Genomic DNA, 19,666 nt, shown 5'->3' with positions numbered 1-19,666 from the left:
TCTGTATGCCTGTCTCCTGCCTGTCTGTCTGTCTGCCTGTCTTCCTGCTCTGCCTGTCTGTCTGTCTGCCTCCCTGTCTGCCTGCCTGCCTGCCTGACTGTCTGCCTGCCCTGCCTGTCTTCCTGCTCTGCCTGTCTGTCTGCCTGCCTGTCCTGCCTGTCTTCCTGCTCTGCCTGTCTGTCTGTCTGCCTGTCTTCCTGTCTGTCTGTTACAAGGATATTGAAACAGGGTTAAATTAGCTTCCGCATGACACTAAAATATGGCATTTCAATATTTTTGTATTGATGTTGGTTGGTTGTATGTAAGCTTCACAATTTTATAAAGGTGTATTGGCAAAACTGTACAGTAACAAGTGAAACAGCATACACCAATAGTTATACAAATCTATATTAACTGTTTTCTTTTCAATTAATTATAGAGAAATGTTAATGATTCATGTGAAATGAATTCAGAGTGCATTGATAAAGAAGCATAATGTCAACCTGGCCACACTATACAGACACATACACACACACGAGCTCAGGTAAAATAGTAATATATACCAGTCAAAAGTTTGGACACACCTACTCATTCAAGGGTTTTTCTTTATTTTTACTATTTTCTACATTGTAGAATAATAGTGAAGACATCAAAACTATGAAATAATACATATGGAATCATGTAGTAACCAAAAAAGTGTTAAACAAAACAAAATATATTTGAGATTTGAGATTCTTCAAAGTAGCCACCCTTTGCCTTGATGACAGCTTTGCACACTCTTGACATTCTCTCAACCAGCTTCATGAGGTAGTCACCTGGAATGCATTTCAATTAACAGGTGTGCCTTCTTAAAAGTTCATTTGTAGAATTTATTTTCCTTCTTAATGCGTTTGTGCCAATCAGTTGTGTTGTGACAAGGTAGGGTTGGTATACAGAAGATAGCCCTATTTGGTAAAAGACCAAGTCCATATTATGGCAAGAACAGCTCAAATAAGCAAAGAGAAACGACAGTCCATCATTACTTTAAGACATGAAGGTCAGTCAATCTGGAAAATGTCAAGAACTCTGAAAGTTTCTTCAAGTGCAGTCGCAAAAACCATCAAGCGCTATGATGAAACTGGCTTTCATGAGGACCGCCACAGGAAAGGAAGACCCAGAGTTACCTCTGCTGCAGAGGATAAGTTCATTAGAGTTACCAGCCTCAGAAATTGCAGCCTAAATAAATGCTTCACATTTACATTACATTTTACATTTTAGTCATTTAGCAGACGCTCTTATCCAGAGCGACTTACAGTTAGTGCATACATTATTTTATCGAACCCACAACCCTGGCGTTGCAAACGCCATGCTCTACCAACTGAGCTACATCCCCTGCCGGCCAAATCCCTCCCCTACCCTGGACGACGCTGGGCCAATTGTGCGCGCCGCCCCATGGGTCTCCCGGTCGCGGCCGGCTACGACAGAGCCTGGATTCGAACCAGGATCTCTAGTGGCACAGCTAGCACTGCGATGCAGTGCCTTAGACCACTGCGCCACTCGGGAGACATCAGATTCACAGAGTTCAAGTAACAGACGCATCTCAACATCAACTGTTCAGAGGAGACTGCGTGAATCAGGCCTTTATGGTCGAATTGCTGCAAAGAAACCACCACTAAAGGACACAAATAAGAAGAAGAGACTTGCTTGGGCCAAGAAACACGAGCAATGGACATTAGATCGGTGGAAATCTGTCCTTTGGTCTGATGAGTCCACATTTGAGATTTTTGGTTCCAAACGCCGTGTCTTTGTGAGACGCAGAGTAGGTGAAAGGATGATCTCCGCATGTGTAGTTCCCACCATGAAACATGGAGGAGGAGGTGGGATGGTGTGGGGATGCTTTGCTTGTGACACTGTCAGTGATTTATTTCGAATTCAAGGCACACTTAACCAGCATGGCTACCACAGCATTCTGCAGCGATACGGCATCCGATCTGGTTTGCGCTTAGTGGGACTATCATTTGTTTTTCAACAGGACAATGACCCAACACACCTCCAGGCTGTGTAAGGGCTATTTGACAAGGAGGAGAGTGATGGAGTGCTGCATCAGATGACCTGGCCTCCACAATCACCCGACCTCAACCCAATTGAAATAGTCGGACCGCAGAGTGAAGGAAAAGCAGCCAACAAGTGCTCAGCATATGTGGGAACTCCTTCAAGACTGTTGGAAAAGCATTCCAGGTGAAGCTGGTTGAGAGAATGCCACGAGTGTGCAAAGCTGTCATCAAGGCAAATGGTGGCTACTTTGAAGAATATAAAATATATTTGATTTGTTTAACACTTTTTTGGTTACTACATGATTCCATATGTGTAATTTCATAGGTTTGATGTCTTCACTATTATTCTACAATGTAGAAAATAGTAAAAAAATAATAATAATAATCTTGAATGAGTAGGTGTGTCCAAACTTTTGACTGGTACTGTATATATGCATCCATTAGGTCTATCTGAATCACCATACCCATTATGATAGACCTATCGATGTCTGAATATCCTGCATGAATATGCCTATCTGTGGTTGGCGCGTGTACAGATGTGTTGACGTCAGTGAGAAAATGTATCGTCTTATTTAAACCATTATAAAACCATGGCAACTGAATGGTCATATCAGACAGGTTTGATATTACACTAAATCGAATGATCCATCAGAAAATATATCCAACGGTCACCTTGTGATCACATTCGGTTCTGGCTGGCAACCTGTTTGTCTCACTGTCTTATCAATGTTGGCGATTTTTACATTTCCAATAAACTAACGCACACACATCCGGCCTAGTAATGTTGTGATGATCATCATATTTCAAACGTTTGCACAAATGGGAGCTTCATTCGATCAAATCTCCTCCGAATTCTCATTCGTCATCATCAACCGTGGATGTCGCCAACCGACAGAGACTTACCTCATCTCGGTCTCCCTGCCCGAACTGGAGCCCCAGATCCACGAAATGTTCGACCCGAATGTAACCATCAGCATCCTCATCACACACGTCGAATACCTCCTTGAGCTTTTTCAGAAACCCTAGAAGCTGTTCTTGATCGGGGAAGACGTTTCCTTCCATCTTCGAGTTCGGTTTGTCAGATAATGTCGTTATTGAACGGACTTCGTTTGAATTCGTTCTGTAGTGGCCATCATTCCGGTTGCTGCTCTCCGCTGGTGCCGTTGCGGACTGGCTCGGTTGGCGCTGTTACATCAGCAGCATCCCGTTACCGAATGGGAAGGACCACTGATCGACGAGCGGTGGGTAGAGACGATAATTGGCTACGATTCACTATCATGAAAAAAAAAATCGATTTACGTAAACAATTTGATGTTATTGTGATACCGTCTAGCTCCTTGATTGTTTTCCAACCACATGACTATCGAATAGAAACTTGTAAATAAATATCCCCTTGGAAATTTATAATTACTGTAAATCAATGTGAAAGATACAATTTGATGTTATTGGGATACCATCTACCTCCTACCTTAATTGTTTTCCAAACATACGACTATTGAATAGAAACTTGGAAGTTAATCATTACTGTAAATCAATGTGAAATAAATGGTGATATTTAAAACTAAAAACGGCTCTAAATATGACACACATATTGGAAAATGTATGTATTTTCCTTGTACAAGCCCCAGCTCCATGGTTACCCTGAATAGCTACTTACATTACATTAATTGGCCTGACCTCTACTGTGTAGATGCTATTCTTAATAAATAACTACTGGATCTATAGCATAGTTTATTAAGAAACCACACATACCCGGTCATAGGATATCACAAACTTTATTATCTTACAAACAAGTATTTTAAAAAAATCAAGGGACATTCACAGTTATAACAATGTGTAAAAAAAACAAACACATAAAACCATAGACTAAGATCAAGAGATAGTAAATGACAAGAGACCAAAGAACATCTTTGACAGTACTTCCTCAACCTGCCCTGTACCCTCCTTTCCGCAATACAACATTATAAGGTTTGAGTGGGGCATTAAAAACGGTGCTCATCACACCCAGAACTAAGACATGTGAACCAACTCATCAATAGCTTTAATCCAGACTTTGATTAGCTGAATCCATGGTTCTGGTCAATTCCATTTGAACTCTTGTCTGTTGAGGAAATGAACAAACTCAAACTATTGAATTAAAAAAAATCTTCATAAAAACATTCTGAATTAGTTAATATCCTGAATTGACAGACTTGAAGTGGAATTGACCAGATTTTTTAGTGCTGGGCTGGAACAAAAGCCTGCCCTAATGCTGAAACACTCAGTGTGGGGAGGAGCAGGGTAAAATAAGGGTAAGGGGTTTGGTAAGGTAAAAATACTACCGCTGTATAAAGCGCTTCATCAGAGAGACTGTAGAGTCAACCACACATTGACATTAGGGCTGGTTTCCCGGACCCAGATGAAGCCTACTCCTGGACTTTAAAATAAGCACACTCAATGGAACACTTCCATTGAAAAATGTGATTAGGCTTAATCTGGGTCCAGGGTAAACCGTCTATGGGGGTGTCAGAACAAGCCCCAGTACATCCTCCCAAACAGAAACCGACTGGCCATGCGGCAGATCTGGTAAATACCAGATTTGGCCCGGTCCAGCTTTAGCCCAGTGGGCCAGTCTAAATTGGGGTTGTTTGCCGAATTATTATAATTTGGCCAATACTGGGGACCTCAAGGGGGGGGGGAAATGGGCCGGTGTGTTAGAAATGCCTGGGCCAAGTCGACCAAGAACGTCCATCTTGTTCCTCAGCCCAAATTCCCCACAACCAGCCTGGGCTCCAGCAGCGAGTCCCAACGTTCAGTCACCTGCGCACACACACAACACACACACAGAGAGACACAGAGAGAGACACACAGAGACAGAGACACAGAGAGAGACACAGAGAGAGAGAGCACAGAAAAGGGATTCTATTAATTCTATGGGAGTGACGTCACAGTCGTCCCCATGGTTACCGGAAAAATACAACATTCGGAATTCTGCACATACAGCTGTTTTATTGGGAAAAATGTAACCCCCCTTATGCCGGGTTTAAAGTAGCCCACCGGTTTTCTCTTTCAACTAAGCGATTGTAAGGGACATTCATTGGACAATGAACAGCTTCCCTCAACGTGTGGGTGATGGGGTTAAAATGCAGTCAGGGACAATAGAGCGAGGTTAGCTCATCCAAACAGTGTCACACAGACGGTACAGAGTGAGAAGAGGCCTGCTTAGTGAAGAGAGGGTGGTCAGTGGAACCAGAACAACATTCAGCGGTTACGCCATAACCCTGGCTCTGACATACAATATGATAATACAGTATGGTAGAAATTAAATCTAAATAATTAACGTGCGCAGTTCAATTTTCCTGCAGGATTGCTGCATTTATTGCATGTAGACAGGTTCTATGAAATAACGTTGTATTGAACAGTATCTTACCCCAACAGCGTACTCCGCTCTCTGAGCCCATTGGTTTTATTCATGTTTATAAAACGTACAGTAACAGTATTTTATGTCTTACCCTGGAGCCACGGGACACAGCGTACTCCACACTCTCTGATCCGTCAGCGTTCTGATACACCAGGTCAAACTTCCCCGGCTCCACCGGAGCTGAAGGACAGACAGACATGTTAGGGCGGTCCATCTTAGTAAGGCCCAGCATTGACCGGTAGTGTCAGGTGTCTTCAGATGGCTGGGGGAAACATCAGCTGAATCACCATTCTCCACCTTTCTCCCAAAGTGAGCACTGGCAGACTTGTCATGGATTCAACAATGGAACCTCACTCCAGACAATCATCACACCAATCCAATGACAGGAAGTTGTGCCGGTGCACTTTGGAGAAGAGCGGAGAATCGGGATGCAGACACTGCTTTTATTTATTTTTTCCCTTTCATTTAAAATGTTAAGTGAGGGATCTTCAATCTTACCATGCGGTTGGCCTTACCTTAATAAGCAGAGAGCAGCCATCTGTTTGGCCTTACCTTAATAAGCAGAGAGCAGCCATCTGTTTGGCCTTACCTTAATAAGCAGAGAGCAGCCATCTGTTTGGCCTTACCTTAATAAGCAGAGAGCAGCCATCTGTTTGGCCTTACCTTAATAAGCAGAGAGCAGCCATCTGTTTGGCCTTACCTTAATAAGCAGAGAGCAGCCATCTGTTTGGCCTTACCTTAATAAGCAGAGAGCAGCCATCTGTTTGGCCTTACCTTAATAAGCAGAGAGCAGCCATCTGTTTGGCCTTACCTTAATAAGCAGAGAGCAGCCATCTGTTTGGCCTTACCTTAATAAGCAGAGAGCAGCCATCTGTTTGGCCTTACCTTAATAAGCAGAGAGCAGCCATCTGTTTGGCCTTACCTTGAAAAGCAGAGAGCAGCCATCTGTTTGGCCTTACCTTGAAAAGCAGAGAGCAGCCATCTGTTTGGCCTTACCTTAATAAGCAGAGAGCAGCCATCTGTTTGGCCTTACCTTGATAAGCAGAGAGCAGCCATCTGTTTGGCCTTACCTTGATAAGCAGAGAGCAGCCATCTGTTTGGCCTTACCTTAATAAGCAGAGAGCAGCCATCTGTTTGGCCTTACCTTAATAAGCAGAGAGCAGCCATCTGTTTGGCCTTACCTTGATAAGCAGAGAGCAGCTCTAGCTCAATCTGTTTTGTGCTGTGGTCAAAATGAATGATCTTCCCCTCCTGAAAGACAAAACAGTGAGAAAAGACATTACCCAAATGAAAGAGATAATATTTTTTTTAATGTAGCACATAAACATTTCTTACCACATGTATTTAGTCCTAGTTCAGGACATAACTTGAGAAAAAAGCGCTGTCCACATACTGTTAGAAAATAACAGTTCCTAACCGTGTTGACAGCTCTTTCTCCTCTAGTTATACCAGACACTGAAGACAGAGAAAACAGTTCCTAACCGTGTTGACAACTCTTTCTCCTCTAGTTATACCAGACACTGAAGACAGAGAAAACAGTTCCTAACCGTGTTGACAACTCTTTCTCCTCTAGTTATACCAGACACTGAAGAGAGAAAACAGTTCCTAACCGTGTTGACAACTCTTTCTCCTCTAGTTATACCAGACACTGAAGAGAGAAAACAGTTCCTAACCGTGTTGACAACTCTTTCTCCTCTAGTTATACCAGACACTGAAGACAGAGAAAACAGTTCCTAACCGTGTTGACAGCTCTTTCTCCTCTAGTTATACCAGACACTGAAGAGAGAAAACAGTTCCTAACCGTGTTGACAGCTCTTTCTCCTCTAGTTATACCAGACACTGAAGAGAGAAAACAGTTCCTAACCGTGTTGACAGCTCTTTCTCCTCTAGTTATACCAGACACTGAAGAGAGAGAAAACAGTTCCTAACCGTGGTGACAGCTCTTTCTCCTCTAGTTATACCAGACACTGAAGACAGAGAAAACATTTCCTAACCGTGTTGACAACTCTTTCTCCTCTAGTTATACCAGACACTGAAGAGAGAAAACAGTTCCTAACCGTGTTGACAGCTCTTTCTCCTCTAGTTATACCAGACACTGAAGAGAGAAAACAGTTCCTAACCGTGTTGACAGCTCTTTCTCCTCTAGTTATACCAGACACTGAAGACAGAAAACAGTTCCTAACCGTGTTGACAGCTCTTTCTCCTCTAGTTATACCAGACACTGAAGAGAGAAAACAGTTCCTAACCGTGTTGACAGCTCTTTCTCCTCTAGTTATACCAGACACTGAAGAGAGAAAACAGTTCCTAACCGTGTTGACAGCTCTTTCTCCTCTAGTTATACCAGACACTGAAGAGAGAAAACAGTTCCTAACCGTGTTGACAGCTCTTTCTCCTCTAGTTATACCAGACACTGAAGAGAGAAAACAGTTCCTAACCGTGTTGACAGCTCTTTCTCCTCTAGTTATACCAGACACCGAAGAGAGAGAAAACAGTTCCTAACCGTGTTGACAGCTCTTTCTCCTCTAGTTATACCAGACACTGAAGAGAGAAAACAGTTCCTAACCGTGTTGACAGCTCTTTCTCCTCTAGTTATACCAGACACTGAAGAGAGAGAAAACAGTTCCTAACCGTGTTGACAGCTCTTTCTCCTCTAGTTATACCAGACACTGAAGAGAGAAAACAGTTCCTAACCGTGTTGACAGCTCTTTCTCCTCTAGTTATATCAGACACTGAAGACAGAGAAAACAGTTCCTAACCGTGTTGACAGCTCTTTCTCCTCTAGTTATATCAGACACTGAAGACAGAGAAAACAGTTCCTAACCGTGTTGACAACTCTTTCTCCTCTAGTTATATCAGACACTGAAGACAGAGAGAAAACAGTTCCTAACCGTGTTGACAGCTCTTTCTCCTCTAGTTATACCAGACACTGAAGACAGAGAAAACAGTTCCTAACCGTGTTGACAACTCTTTCTCCTCTAGTTATATCAGACACTGAAGACAGAGAGAAAACAGTTCCTAACCGTGTTGACAACTCTTTCTCCTCTAGTTGTATCAGACACTGAAGACAGAGAAAACAGTTCCTAACCGTGTTGACAGCTCTTTCTCCTCTAGTTATACCAGACACTGAAGAGAGAAAACAGTTCCTAACCGTGTTGACAGCTCTTTCTCCTCTAGTTATATCAGACACTGAAGACAGAGAGAAAACAGTTCCTAACCGTGTTGACAGCTCTTTCTCCTCTAGTTATACCAGACACTGAAGAGAGAAAACAGTTCCTAACCGTGTTGACAGCTCTTTCTCCTCTAGTTATAGACACTGAAGAGAGAGAGAAAACAGTTCCTAACCGTGTTGACAGCTCTTTCTCCTCTAGTTATACCAGACACTGAAGAGAGAGAGAAAACAGTTCCTAACCGTGTTGACAGCTCTTTCTCCTCTAGTTATATCAGACACTGAAGAGAGAAAACAGTTCCTAACCGTGTTGACAGCTCTTTCTCCTCTAGTTATACCAGACACTGAAGAGAGAGAGAAAACAGTTCCTAACCGTGTTGACAGCTCTTTCTCCTCTAGTTATACCAGACACTGAAGACAGAGAAAACAGTTCCTAACCGTGTTGACAGCTCTTTCTCCTCTAGTTATACCAGACACTGAAGACAGAAAACAGTTCCTAACCGTGTTGACAGCTCTTTCTCTCTAGTTATACCAGACACTGAAGAGAGAAAACAGTTCCTAACCGTGTTGACAGCTCTTTCTCCTCTAGTTATACCAGACACTGAAGACAGAGAAAACAGTTCCTAACCGTGTTGACAGCTCTTTCTCCTCTAGTTATATCAGACACTGAAGACAGAGAAAACAGTTCCTAACCGTGTTGACAGCTCTTTCTCCTCTAGTTATACCAGACACTGAAGACAGAGAAAACAGTTCCTAACCGTGTTGACAGCTCTTTCTCCTCTAGTTATACCAGACACTGAAGACAGAGAGAAAACAGTTCCTAACCGTGTTGACAACTTTCTCCTCTAGTTATATCAGACACAGAAGAGAGAGAGAAAACAGTTCCTAACCGTGTTGACAGCTCTTTCTCCTCTAGTTATATCAGACACTGATGACAGAGAAAACAGTTCCTAACCGTGTTGACAACTCTTTCTCCTCTAGTTATACCAGACACTGAAGACAGAGAGAAAACAGTTCCTAACCGTGTTGACAGCTCTTTCTCCTCTAGTTATATCAGACACTGAAGAGAGAAAACAGTTCCTAACCGTGTTGACAGCTCTTTCTCCTCTAGTTATATCAGACACTGAAGAGAGAAAACAGTTCCTAACCGTGTTGACAACTCTTTCTCCTCTAGTTATACCAGACACTGAAGAGAGAAAACAGTTCCTAACCGTGTTGACAGCTCTTTCTCCTCTAGTTATACCAGACACTGAAGAGAGAAAACAGTTCCTAACCGTGTTGACAACTCTTTCTCCTCTAGTTATACCAGACACTGAAGAGAGAAAACAGTTCCTAACCGTGTTGACAGCTCTTTCTCCTCTAGTTATACCAGACACTGAAGACAGAAAACAGTTCCTAACCGTGTTGACAGCTCTTTCTCCTCTAGTTATACCAGACACTGAAGACAGAGAAAACAGTTCCTAACCGTGTTGACAGCTCTTTCTCCTCTAGTTATACCAGACACTGAAGAGAGAAAACAGTTCCTAACCGTGTTGACAACTCTTTCTCCTCTAGTTATACCAGACACTGAAGACAGAGAAAACAGTTCCTAACCGTGTTGACAGCTCTTTCTCCTCTAGTTATACCAGACACTGAAGAGAGAAAAGGAGTTAGTCTTTCTGCTATTTTTACTCACTTTATACTCAGACACCTCTGGTGTGTAGTTCTCTGTCAGCTCCAGCAGCTGTGAACATACACAAACACACACTGGAGTGATAATGAGTGACATTGAGGCATGCAGCACCTTAGCAACACAGCTGTACAGTAATCTCTCACTGTTCTTCTATTTTAATTAAAGGAGGCTTTATTAGCATGGAAAATGGAGGGACTTACATTACCAGCGTCTTTAACTGTTTCCCACCTTGTCCATTGAGTCTACTGAATTAGTACCGCTAGGAGTTTTTCTTGGCCACATGACCTGAGCAGGAAAAACTCCAGCGTCTGAATGGAGTGACCCTATACCCTAACTATGCTATTTTTTCTACTAGTACATACAGTTGCTTCCATTTGAACCACTGGGAAACAGCGGCAAGTCTTACCGAGTGGACCACCCTGGCTAAATAAAGACATGAAATTAGTGAAGGTAAATGCATTGCTTCCATTTGAACCAAGTTTATCAGACTGAGCTGTGTGGTGAATATAGAACTGTTCCATATCCAGCAGCAGCACGGCCTGTCTGAGTGGTGAGTTACCTCCAAGGCTGGTCTGAGTGGTGAGTTACCTCCAAGGCTGGTCTGAGTGGTGAGTTACCTCCAAGGCTGGTCTATAAGTGGTGAGTTACCTCCAAGGTCTGTCTATAAGTGGTGAGTTACCTCCAAGGCTGGTCTGAGTGGTGAGTTACCTCCAAGGTTGGTCTATAAGTGGTGAGTTACCTCCAAGGTCTGTCTATAAGTGGTGAGTTACCTCCAAGGTCTGTCTATAAGTGGCGAGTTACCTCCAAGGTCTGTCTATAAGTGGTGAGTTACCTCCAAGGTTGGTCTATAAGTGGCGAGTTACCTCCAAGGTCTGTCTATAAGTGGTGAGTTACCTCCAAGGTCTGTCTGAGTGGTGAGTTACCTCCAAGGCTGGTCTATAAGTGGCGAGTTACCTCCAAGGTTGGTCTATAAGTGGTGAGTTACCTCCAAGGTCTGTCTATAAGTGGTGAGTTACCTCCAAGGTCTGTCTGAGTGGTGAGTTACCTCCAAGGTTGGTCTATAAGTGGTGAGTTACCTCCAAGGTCTGTCTGAGTGGTGAGTTACCTCCAAGGCTGGTCTGAGTGGTGAGTTACCTCCAAGGTTGGTCTATAAGTGGTGAGTTACCTCCAAGGCTGGTCTATAAGTGGTGAGTTACCTCCAAGGTCTGTCTGAGTGGTGAGTTACCTCCAAGGTTGGTCTATAAGTGGTGAGTTACCTCCAAGGCTGGTCTATAAGTGGTGAGTTACCTCCAAGGTTGGTCTATAAGTGGTGAGTTACCTCCAAGGCTGGTCTATAAGTGGTGAGTTACCTCCAAGGTCTGTCTGAGTGGTGAGTTACCTCCACGGTTGGTCTATAAGTGGTGAGTTACCTCCAAGGCTGGTCTATAAGTGGCGAGTTACCTCCAAGGTCTGTCTATAAGTGGTGAGTTACCTCCAAGGTCTGTCTATAAGTGGTGAGTTACCTCCAAGGTTGGTCTATAAGTGGCGAGTTACCTCCAAGGTCTGTCTATAAGTGGTGAGTTACCTCCAAGGTCTGTCTGAGTGGTGAGTTACCTCCAAGGTCTGTCTGAGTGGTGAGTTACCTCCAAGGCTGGTCTGAGTGGCGAGTTACCTCCAAGGCTGGTCTATAAGTGGCGAGTTACCTCCAAGGTCTGTCTGAGTGGTGAGTTACCTCCAAGGCTGGTCTATAAGTGGCGATTTACCTCCAAGGCTGGTCTGAGTGGTGAGTTACCTCCAAGGTCTGTCTGAGTGGTGAGTTACCTCCAAGGCTGGTCTATAAGTGGCGAGTTACCTCCAAGGTCTGTCTGAGTGGTGAGTTACCTTGAAGGTTGTCTATAAGTGGTGAGTTACCTCCAAGGTCTGTCTATAAGTGGTGAGTTACCTCCAAGGTTGGTCTATAAGTGGTGAGTTACCTCCAAGGTCTGTCTATAAGTGGTGAGTTACCTCCAAGGTCTGTCTATAAGTGGTGAGTTACCTCCAAGGTTGGTCTATAAGTGGTGAGTTACCTCCAAGGTCTGTCTATAAGTGGTGAGTTACCTCCAAGCTATGTCTATAAGTGGTGAGTTACCTCCAAGGTTGGTCTATAAGTGGTGAGTTACCTCCAAGGCTGGTCTGAGTGGTGAGTTACCTCCAAGGTCTGTCTGAGTGGTGAGTTACCTTGAAGGTTGTCTATAAGTGGTGAGTTACCTCCAAGGTCTGTCTATAAGTGGTGAGTTACCTCCAAGGCTGGTCTATAAGTGGCGAGTTACCTCCAAGGTCTGTCTGAGTGGTGAGTTACCTCCAAGGTTGGTCTATAAGTGGTGAGTTACCTCCAAGGCCTGTCTGAGTGGTGAGTTACCTCCAAGGTTGTCTATAAGTGGTGAGTTACCTCCAAGGTCTGTCTATAAGTGGTGAGTTACCTCCAAGGCTGGTCTATAAGTGGCGAGTTACCTCCAAGGTCTGTCTGAGTGGTGAGTTACCTCCAAGGCTGGTCTGAGTGGTGAGTTACCTCCAAGGTCTGTCTGAGTGGTGAGTTACCTTGAAGGTTGTCTATAAGTGGTGAGTTACCTCCAAGGTCTGTCTATAAGTGGTGAGTTACCTCCAAGGTCTGTCTGAGTGGTGAGTTACCTCCAAGGCTGGTCTGAGTGGTGAGTTACCTCCAAGGTCTGTCTATAAGTGGTGAGTTACCTCGAAGGTTGGTCTATAAGTGGTGAGTTACCTCGAAGGTTGGTCTATAAGTGGTGTGTTACCTTGAAGGTTGGTCTATAAGTGGTATGTTACCTTGAAGGTTGGTCTATAAGTGGTGTGTTACCTTGAAGGTTGTCTACAAGTGGTATATTACCTTGAAGGTTGGTCTACAAGTGGTGTGTTACCTTGAAGGCTGGTCTATAAGTGGTGAGTTACCTTGAAGGTTGGTCTATAAGTGGTGTGTTACCTTGAAGGCTGGTCTATAAGTGGTGAGTTACCTTGAAGGTTGGTCTATAAGTGGTGAGTTACCTTGAAGGTTGGTCTATAAGTGGTATGTTACCTTGAAGGTTGTCTATAAGTGGTATGTTACCTTGAAGGTTGTCTATAAGTGGTGAGTTACCTCCAAGGTCTGTCTGAGTGGTGAGTTACCTCCAAGGTTGGTCTATAAGTGGTGAGTTACCTCCAAGGTTGGTCTATAAGTGGCGAGTTACCTCCAAGGCTGGTCTATAAGTGGCGAGTTACCTCCAAGGTCTGTCTATAAGTGGTATATGTTACCTTGAAGGTTGTCTATAAGTGGTGAGTTACCTCCAAGGTCTGTCTGAGTGGTGAGTTACCTCCAAGGTCTGTCTGAGTGGTGAGTTACCTCCAAGGTCTGTCTATAAGTGGTGAGTTACCTCGAAGGTTGGTCTATAAGTGGTGAGTTACCTCCAAGGTCTGTCTGAGTGGTGAGTTACCTCCAAGGTCTGTCTATAAGTGGTGAGTTACCTCGAAGGTTGGTCTATAAGTGGTGAGTTACCTCGAAGGTTGGTCTATAAGTGGTGTGTTACCTTGAAGGTTGGTCTATAAGTGGTATGTTACCTTGAAGGTTGGTCTATAAGTGGTGTGTTACCTTGAAGGTTGTCTACAAGTGGTATATTACCTTGAAGGTTGGTCTACAAGTGGTGTGTTACCTTGAAGGCTGGTCTATAAGTGGTGAGTTACCTTGAAGGTTGGTCTATAAGTGGTGAGTTACCTTGAAGGTTGGTCTATAAGTGGTATGTTACCTTGAAGGTTGTCTATAAGTGGTATGTTACCTTGAAGGTTGTCTATAAGTGGTGAGTTACCTCCAAGGTCTGTCTGAGTGGTGAGTTACCTCCAAGGCTGGTCTATAAGTGGCGAGTTACCTCCAAGGCTGGTCTATAAGTGGCGAGTTACCTCCAAGGTCTGTCTATAAGTGGTATATGTTACCTTGAAGGTTGTCTATAAGTGGCGAGTTACCTCCAAGGTCTGTCTATAAGTGGTGAGTTACCTCCAAGGTCTGTCTGAGTGGTGAGTTACCTCCAAGGTCTGTCTGAGTGGTGAGTTACCTCCAAGGTCTGTCTATAAGTGGTGAGTTACCTCCAAGGTCTGTCTATAAGTGGTGAGTTACCTCCAAGGTTGGTCTATAAGTGGTGAGTTACCTCCAAGGTTGGTCTATAAGTGGTGAGTTACCTCCAAGGTCTGTCTATAAGTGGCGAGTTACCTCCAAGGTTGGTCTATAAGTGGTGAGTTACCTCCAAGGTCTGTCTGAGTGGTGAGTTACCTCCAAGGTCTGTCTGAGTGGTGAGTTACCTCCAAGGTTGGTCTATAAGTGGTGTGTTACCTTGAAGGTTGGTCTATAAGTGGTATGTTACCTTGAAGGTTGGTCTATAAGTGGTGTGTTACCTTGAAGGTTGTCTACAAGTGGTATATTACCTTGAAGGTTGGTCTACAAGTGGTGTGTTACCTTGAAGGCTGGTCTATAAGTGGTGAGTTACCTTGAAGGTTGGTCTATAAGTGGTGTGTTACCTTGAAGGCTGGTCTATAAGTGGTGAGTTACCTTGAAGGTTGGTCTATAAGTGGTGAGTTACCTTGAAGGTTGGTCTATAAGTGGTATGTTACCTTGAAGGTTGTCTATAAGTGGTATGTTACCTTGAAGGTTGGTCTACAAGTGGTGTGTTACCTTGAAGGCTGGTCTATAAGTGGTGAGTTACCTTGAAGGTTGGTCTATAAGTGGTGAGTTACCTTGAAGGTTGGTCTATAAGTGGTGTGTTACCTTGAAGGTTGTCTACAAGTGGTATGTTACCTTGAAGGTTGGTCTACAAGTGGTGTGTTACCTTGAAGGCTGGTCTATAAGTGGTGAGTTACCTTGAAGGTCTATAAGTGGTGAGTTACCTTGAAGGCTGGTCTATAAGTGGTGAGTTACCTTGAAGGTTGGTCTATAAGTGGTGAGTTACCTTGAAGGTCTATAAGTGGTGAGTTACCTTGAAGGTCTATAAGTGGTATGTTACCTTGAAGGTTGGTCTATAAGTGGTATGTTACCTTGAAGGTTGGTCTATAAGTGGTGAGTTACCTTGAAGGTTGGTCTATAAGTGGTGTGTTACCTTGAAGGCTGGTCTATAAGTGGTGAGTTACCTTGAAGGTTGGTCTATAAGTGGTGAGTTACCTTGAAGGTTGGTCTATAAGTGGTGAGTTACCTTGAAGGTTGGTCTATAAGTGGTATGTTACCTTGAAGGTTGGTCTATAAGTGGTATGTTACCTTGAAGGTTGGTCTATAAGTGGTGAGTTACCTTGAAGGTTGGTCTATAAGTGGTATGTTACCTTGAAGGCTGGTCTATAAGTGGTGAGTTACCTTGAAGGTTGGTCTATAAGTGGTATGTTACCTTGAAGGTTGGTCTATAAGTGGTATGTTACCTTGAAGGTTGGTCTATAAGTGGTGAGTTACCTTGAAGGTTGGTCTATAAGTGGTATGTTACCTTGAAGGCTGGTCTATAAGTGGTGAGTTACCTTGAAGGTTGGTCTATAAGTGGTGAGTTACCTTGAAGGTTGGTCTATAAGTGGTATGTTACCTTGAAGGTTGGTCTATAAGTGGTATGTTACCTTGAAGGTTGGTCTATAAGTGGTGAGTTACCTTGAAGGTTGGTCTATAAGTGGTATGTTACCTTGAAGGCTGGTCTATAAGTGGTGAGTTACCTTGAAGGTTGGTCTATAAGTGGTGAGTTACCTTGAAGGTTGGTCTATAAGTGGTGAGTTACCTTGAAGGCTGGTCTATAAGTGGTGAGTTACCTTGAAGGTTGGTCTATAAGTGGTATGTTACCTTGAAGGTTGGTCTATAAGTGGTGAGTTACCTTGAAGGTTGGTCTATAAGTGGTGAGTTACCTTGAAGGTTGGTCTATAAGTGGTATGTTACCTTGAAGGCTGGTCTATAAGTGGTGAGTTACCTTGAAGGTTGGTCTATAAGTGGTATGTTACCTTGAAGGCTGGTCTATAAGTGGTATGTTACCTTGAAGGCGATTTTCTGTCCCACCTGAGGGGGAGCAGCTAGGAGGGGCATCTCACTGTAGTCCCTCCTGGTGACACTCTCTGATGGGTTCTACAACACACACACACCTAGAAATATCATACCTCCCACATCTTCATTCCAGCAGCAACATAAGTAGGTTACAGAATGCCACAGGGTTGGGGTCAAGTCCATTTCAATTTAGTCAATTCAAGAAGTAAACAGAAATTCCAATTCCAGTTCTGTGCTTTTCAATGAGAAAGAAAATGCTATCTAAATTACTTGAATTGACCAACCCTGGAATACCGTCTAGCAGTCAGTTGACTTACCTGGAACACCACAGAGTTGTTAATCAGGGAGTCGTTCTGGTATGAAGGCAGCACCACAGTGTTGTTAATCAGGGAGTCATTCTGGTACGATGGTAGCTGCTGATGATTATTCTGCTGTCGCTGTCCACCTTCATAGTTGAAATAAAACCCTGCATGATCTCCTCCTGCCCCTCTATCTTCTCCTCTCCCTCCTCTACCCCCACCACGAGGACCCCTGTCCCACTCCCCACCTCTACCCCCCCTGCCTCCACCTCCAGCACCACCCCAACCCTGGCCTCGATCCCCTCTACCCCAACCCCTATCCCAACCCCCACCCCTCTCTGCACTCCTAGGGCTTCCCCTGCCTCGGCCTCTCCAGGTGGGGTCTGCTGCCATAGCAGGGACCGTCCCCATCCCCAGGCCTGGCCGTTTGATAACCAGCTGAATCTCCTCCTCCTCACTACTACTACCACCACTAGAGTCTGAGCTCTCAGGCCTCCTGTGGGCCTTCTGTGCTGCTGGGGCCGAGCCTGGCCCTGGAGCTTTAGCTCTCTGGCCAGGGGATACAGAGTTAATGGGACCTGAGGAAGGGAGGCTGGGTCTGGGCTCGGAGGGGGTGGTTTTGTCCCTAGGACCAGCGTCGGAGCCTGTGGTAGTAGGAGGAGTGGCAGCAGGCTTGGATAGAGGAGTTTGGTTTTTAACCGGAGGTTTGCCTGTGGTGGCTTTGCTAGAGGCATCGTCATCCGATGAGTCTGAGTCCGAATCGGATGACGAGGGAGGTGGGCGTGGTTTCTTATTGGGGGTTGGGGGTTTGACTATAGGGGTGACTTTTGGGGTGGCTTTAGATGCGACGGGGTGTGTAGAGGTAGCAGAGGGTGATTTGGGGGGTCGTTTCTGTGTGGGGTTTTTACTTGGGGCTTCCTCCTCACTACTGCTGCCACTGGAATCAGAACATGAGTCTGTTTCCCCATTCTGGGTCTTTGCTGTGGCTTTACCGTTAACAGATACTGCTGTGGCAGCTGGAGCCTTCTTGGTGTTTTTGTCCCCTTTGGCTATGGTGGGAGAGGGTCCTGTGGACGAGGTGGGAGAGGGTCCTGTGGACGAGGTGGGAGAGGGTCCTGTGGATGAGGCAGTGGTTTTGGTCACCATCTTCTCCTCTTTTTTCTTCTTCTGTTTCTTCTTGTCTTCTTTGCTCCTCTCTTCAACCGCAGCCTGGTTGGAATCGGCCTCCTGACTCTCCTCGTTCTGTCTCTTCTTCTTCTTCTTTTTCCACTCTTCACTCACTTGGTTCTGTGTGGGCTCCTCCTCCTCCGCATCTCTCCTCCTCTTCTTCTTGGAGTTGACAGCAGATGTGTTGGACGGACTTCCATTCAAACGGGTTAGGATGTCCACCTTCACTCTGTCAAACAACACAACACGGAGGGTTGGAACGGTAGATATTCTCAAAGTACTAGGGTGTGTGTGTGTGAAAACAGATATTGGCCTAGGCTAAGACCAGGCTTGGAGTGCAATCCCTCCATTGTTTTGTAGCTAGCCTATGTAGCTAGCTAGCTAGGCTGTATAACCAACCCATAGAAATATAATGAACCAACCACGTGGGTGAGATCACCTGACTGAGATCCTAATTAAAGTTTCAGCGCCATTAGCTCTGGTCCAAGGCGTTAGCGGAGGTTTAGAGCTAAGCGTGGATCAGACTGGATAAAAACATGTGTGGCTAGGGTGTGTGACGCACCTGATGCTGTCGTTGTCTCGGACTACGTAGATCCTCTCTGTATGCGGCAGGTAGCAGTCTTCAATGAATAGACTCAAAATGCTCCTGCGACTGAAGTCGAACTTCTCCCTGATTATGCTGGCCAAGTCTGCTACCACACGGCATTTGTTCAAATCAACGAGCACCCAGCACATGCGACAGTCGGATACCGAAGGCGGCGGGTAATCAAAATACAATCGCACCCGTATCGTATTGGAGGCTGCCATTGCTGCTGTGTGGAAGGAAATCTCTCTCACGCGCTGTTCAGAAAACTATTTGCCTGCCTTTTTAAGAATTGACTCGTGTTTAGTTACTGCCACCTATTGGTGCGGAAGGGAATTTTCCCAGTCGGAGCTCGTTTTTCCCCCGAGTTGTCTTGAATGCATTGAAGTCTGATATTTCTGAGTTCCCAGTTGTTTTGAACAGTGAAATGCTTACTTACAGCCCTTTACCAACAGTGCATTTATTTTTAATAAAAAAGTAAAATAAAACAACAACAAAAAAGTGTTGAGAAAAAAAGAGCAGAAGTAAAATAAAATAACAGTAGGGAGGCTAACAAGTGGGGAGAACAAGTATTTGATACACTGCCGATTTTGCAGGTTTTCCTACTTACAAAGCATGTAGAGGTCTGTAATTTTTATCATAGGTACACTTCAACTGTGAGAGACGGAATCTAAAACAAAAATCCAGAAAATCACATTGTATGATTTTTAAGTAATTACCGGTAATTTGCATTTTATTGCATGACATAAGTATTTGATCACCTACCAACCAGTAACAATTCCGGCTCTCACAGACCTGTTAGTTTTTCTTTAAGAAGCCCTCCTGTTCTCCACTCATTACCTGTATTAACTGCACCTGTTTGAACTCGTTACCTGTATAAAAGACACCTGTCCACACACTCAATCAAACAGACTCCAACCTCTCCACAACGGCCAAGACCAGAGAGCTGTGTAAGGACATCAGGGATAAAATTGTAGACCTGCACAAGGCTGGGATGGGCTACAGGACAATAGGCAAGCAGCTTGGTGAGAAGGCAACAACTGTTGGCGCAATTATTAGAAAATTGAAGAAGTTCAAGATGACGGTCAGTCACCCTCGGTCTGGGGCTCCATGCAAGATCTCACCTCGTGGGGCATCAATGATCATGAGGAAGGTGAGAGATCAGCCCAGAACTACACGGCAGGACCTGGTCAATGACCTGAAGAGAGCTGGGACCACAGTCTCAAAGAAAACCATTAGTAACACACTACGCCGTCATGGATTAAAATCCTGCAGCGCACGCAAGGTCCCCCTGCTCAAGCTTCCGTCTCTCACAGTTGAAGTGTACCTATGATAAAAATTACAGACCTCTACATGCTTTGTAAGTAGGAAA

General features: G+C 44.5%; 1 protein-coding gene and 1 pseudogene across 2 annotated transcripts in view; both read right to left on the bottom strand.

The window, feature by feature from the left end:
- The window catches only part of LOC311103280 (rab11 family-interacting protein 4A-like), a 65,226-nt pseudogene extending 62,152 nt beyond the window's left edge, over positions 1-3,074 (bottom strand). Inside the window, exon 1 of the transcript in view lies at positions 2,916-3,074. The product of the transcript in view is annotated as a rab11 family-interacting protein 4A-like (transcript). The remainder of the gene's footprint in view (positions 1-2,915) is intronic.
- Positions 3,075-3,772: 698 nt separating this feature from the next.
- Positions 3,773-18,573, bottom strand: LOC311103337 (coilin-like). The gene is made up of 7 exons (XM_084144896.1): positions 18,274-18,573; positions 16,563-17,940; positions 16,237-16,326; positions 10,254-10,301; positions 6,594-6,663; positions 5,504-5,592; positions 3,773-4,811 (listed from the first exon to the last, which is right to left on the bottom strand). Exons 1-7 carry the CDS (start codon positions 18,516-18,518, stop codon positions 4,752-4,754), a joined length of 1,980 nt encoding a protein of 659 aa, XP_084001022.1. The 5' UTR covers positions 18,519-18,573; the 3' UTR covers positions 3,773-4,751.
- Between the last annotated feature and the right edge of the window lie 1,093 nt (positions 18,574-19,666).

The sequence above is a fragment of the Coregonus lavaretus genome, assembly GCF_964263955.1.
Source record: "Coregonus lavaretus genome assembly, chromosome: 28".
Taxonomy (NCBI): Eukaryota; Metazoa; Chordata; class Actinopteri; order Salmoniformes; family Salmonidae; genus Coregonus; species Coregonus lavaretus.
This window is presented reverse-complemented; position numbering and strand designations above follow the sequence as displayed.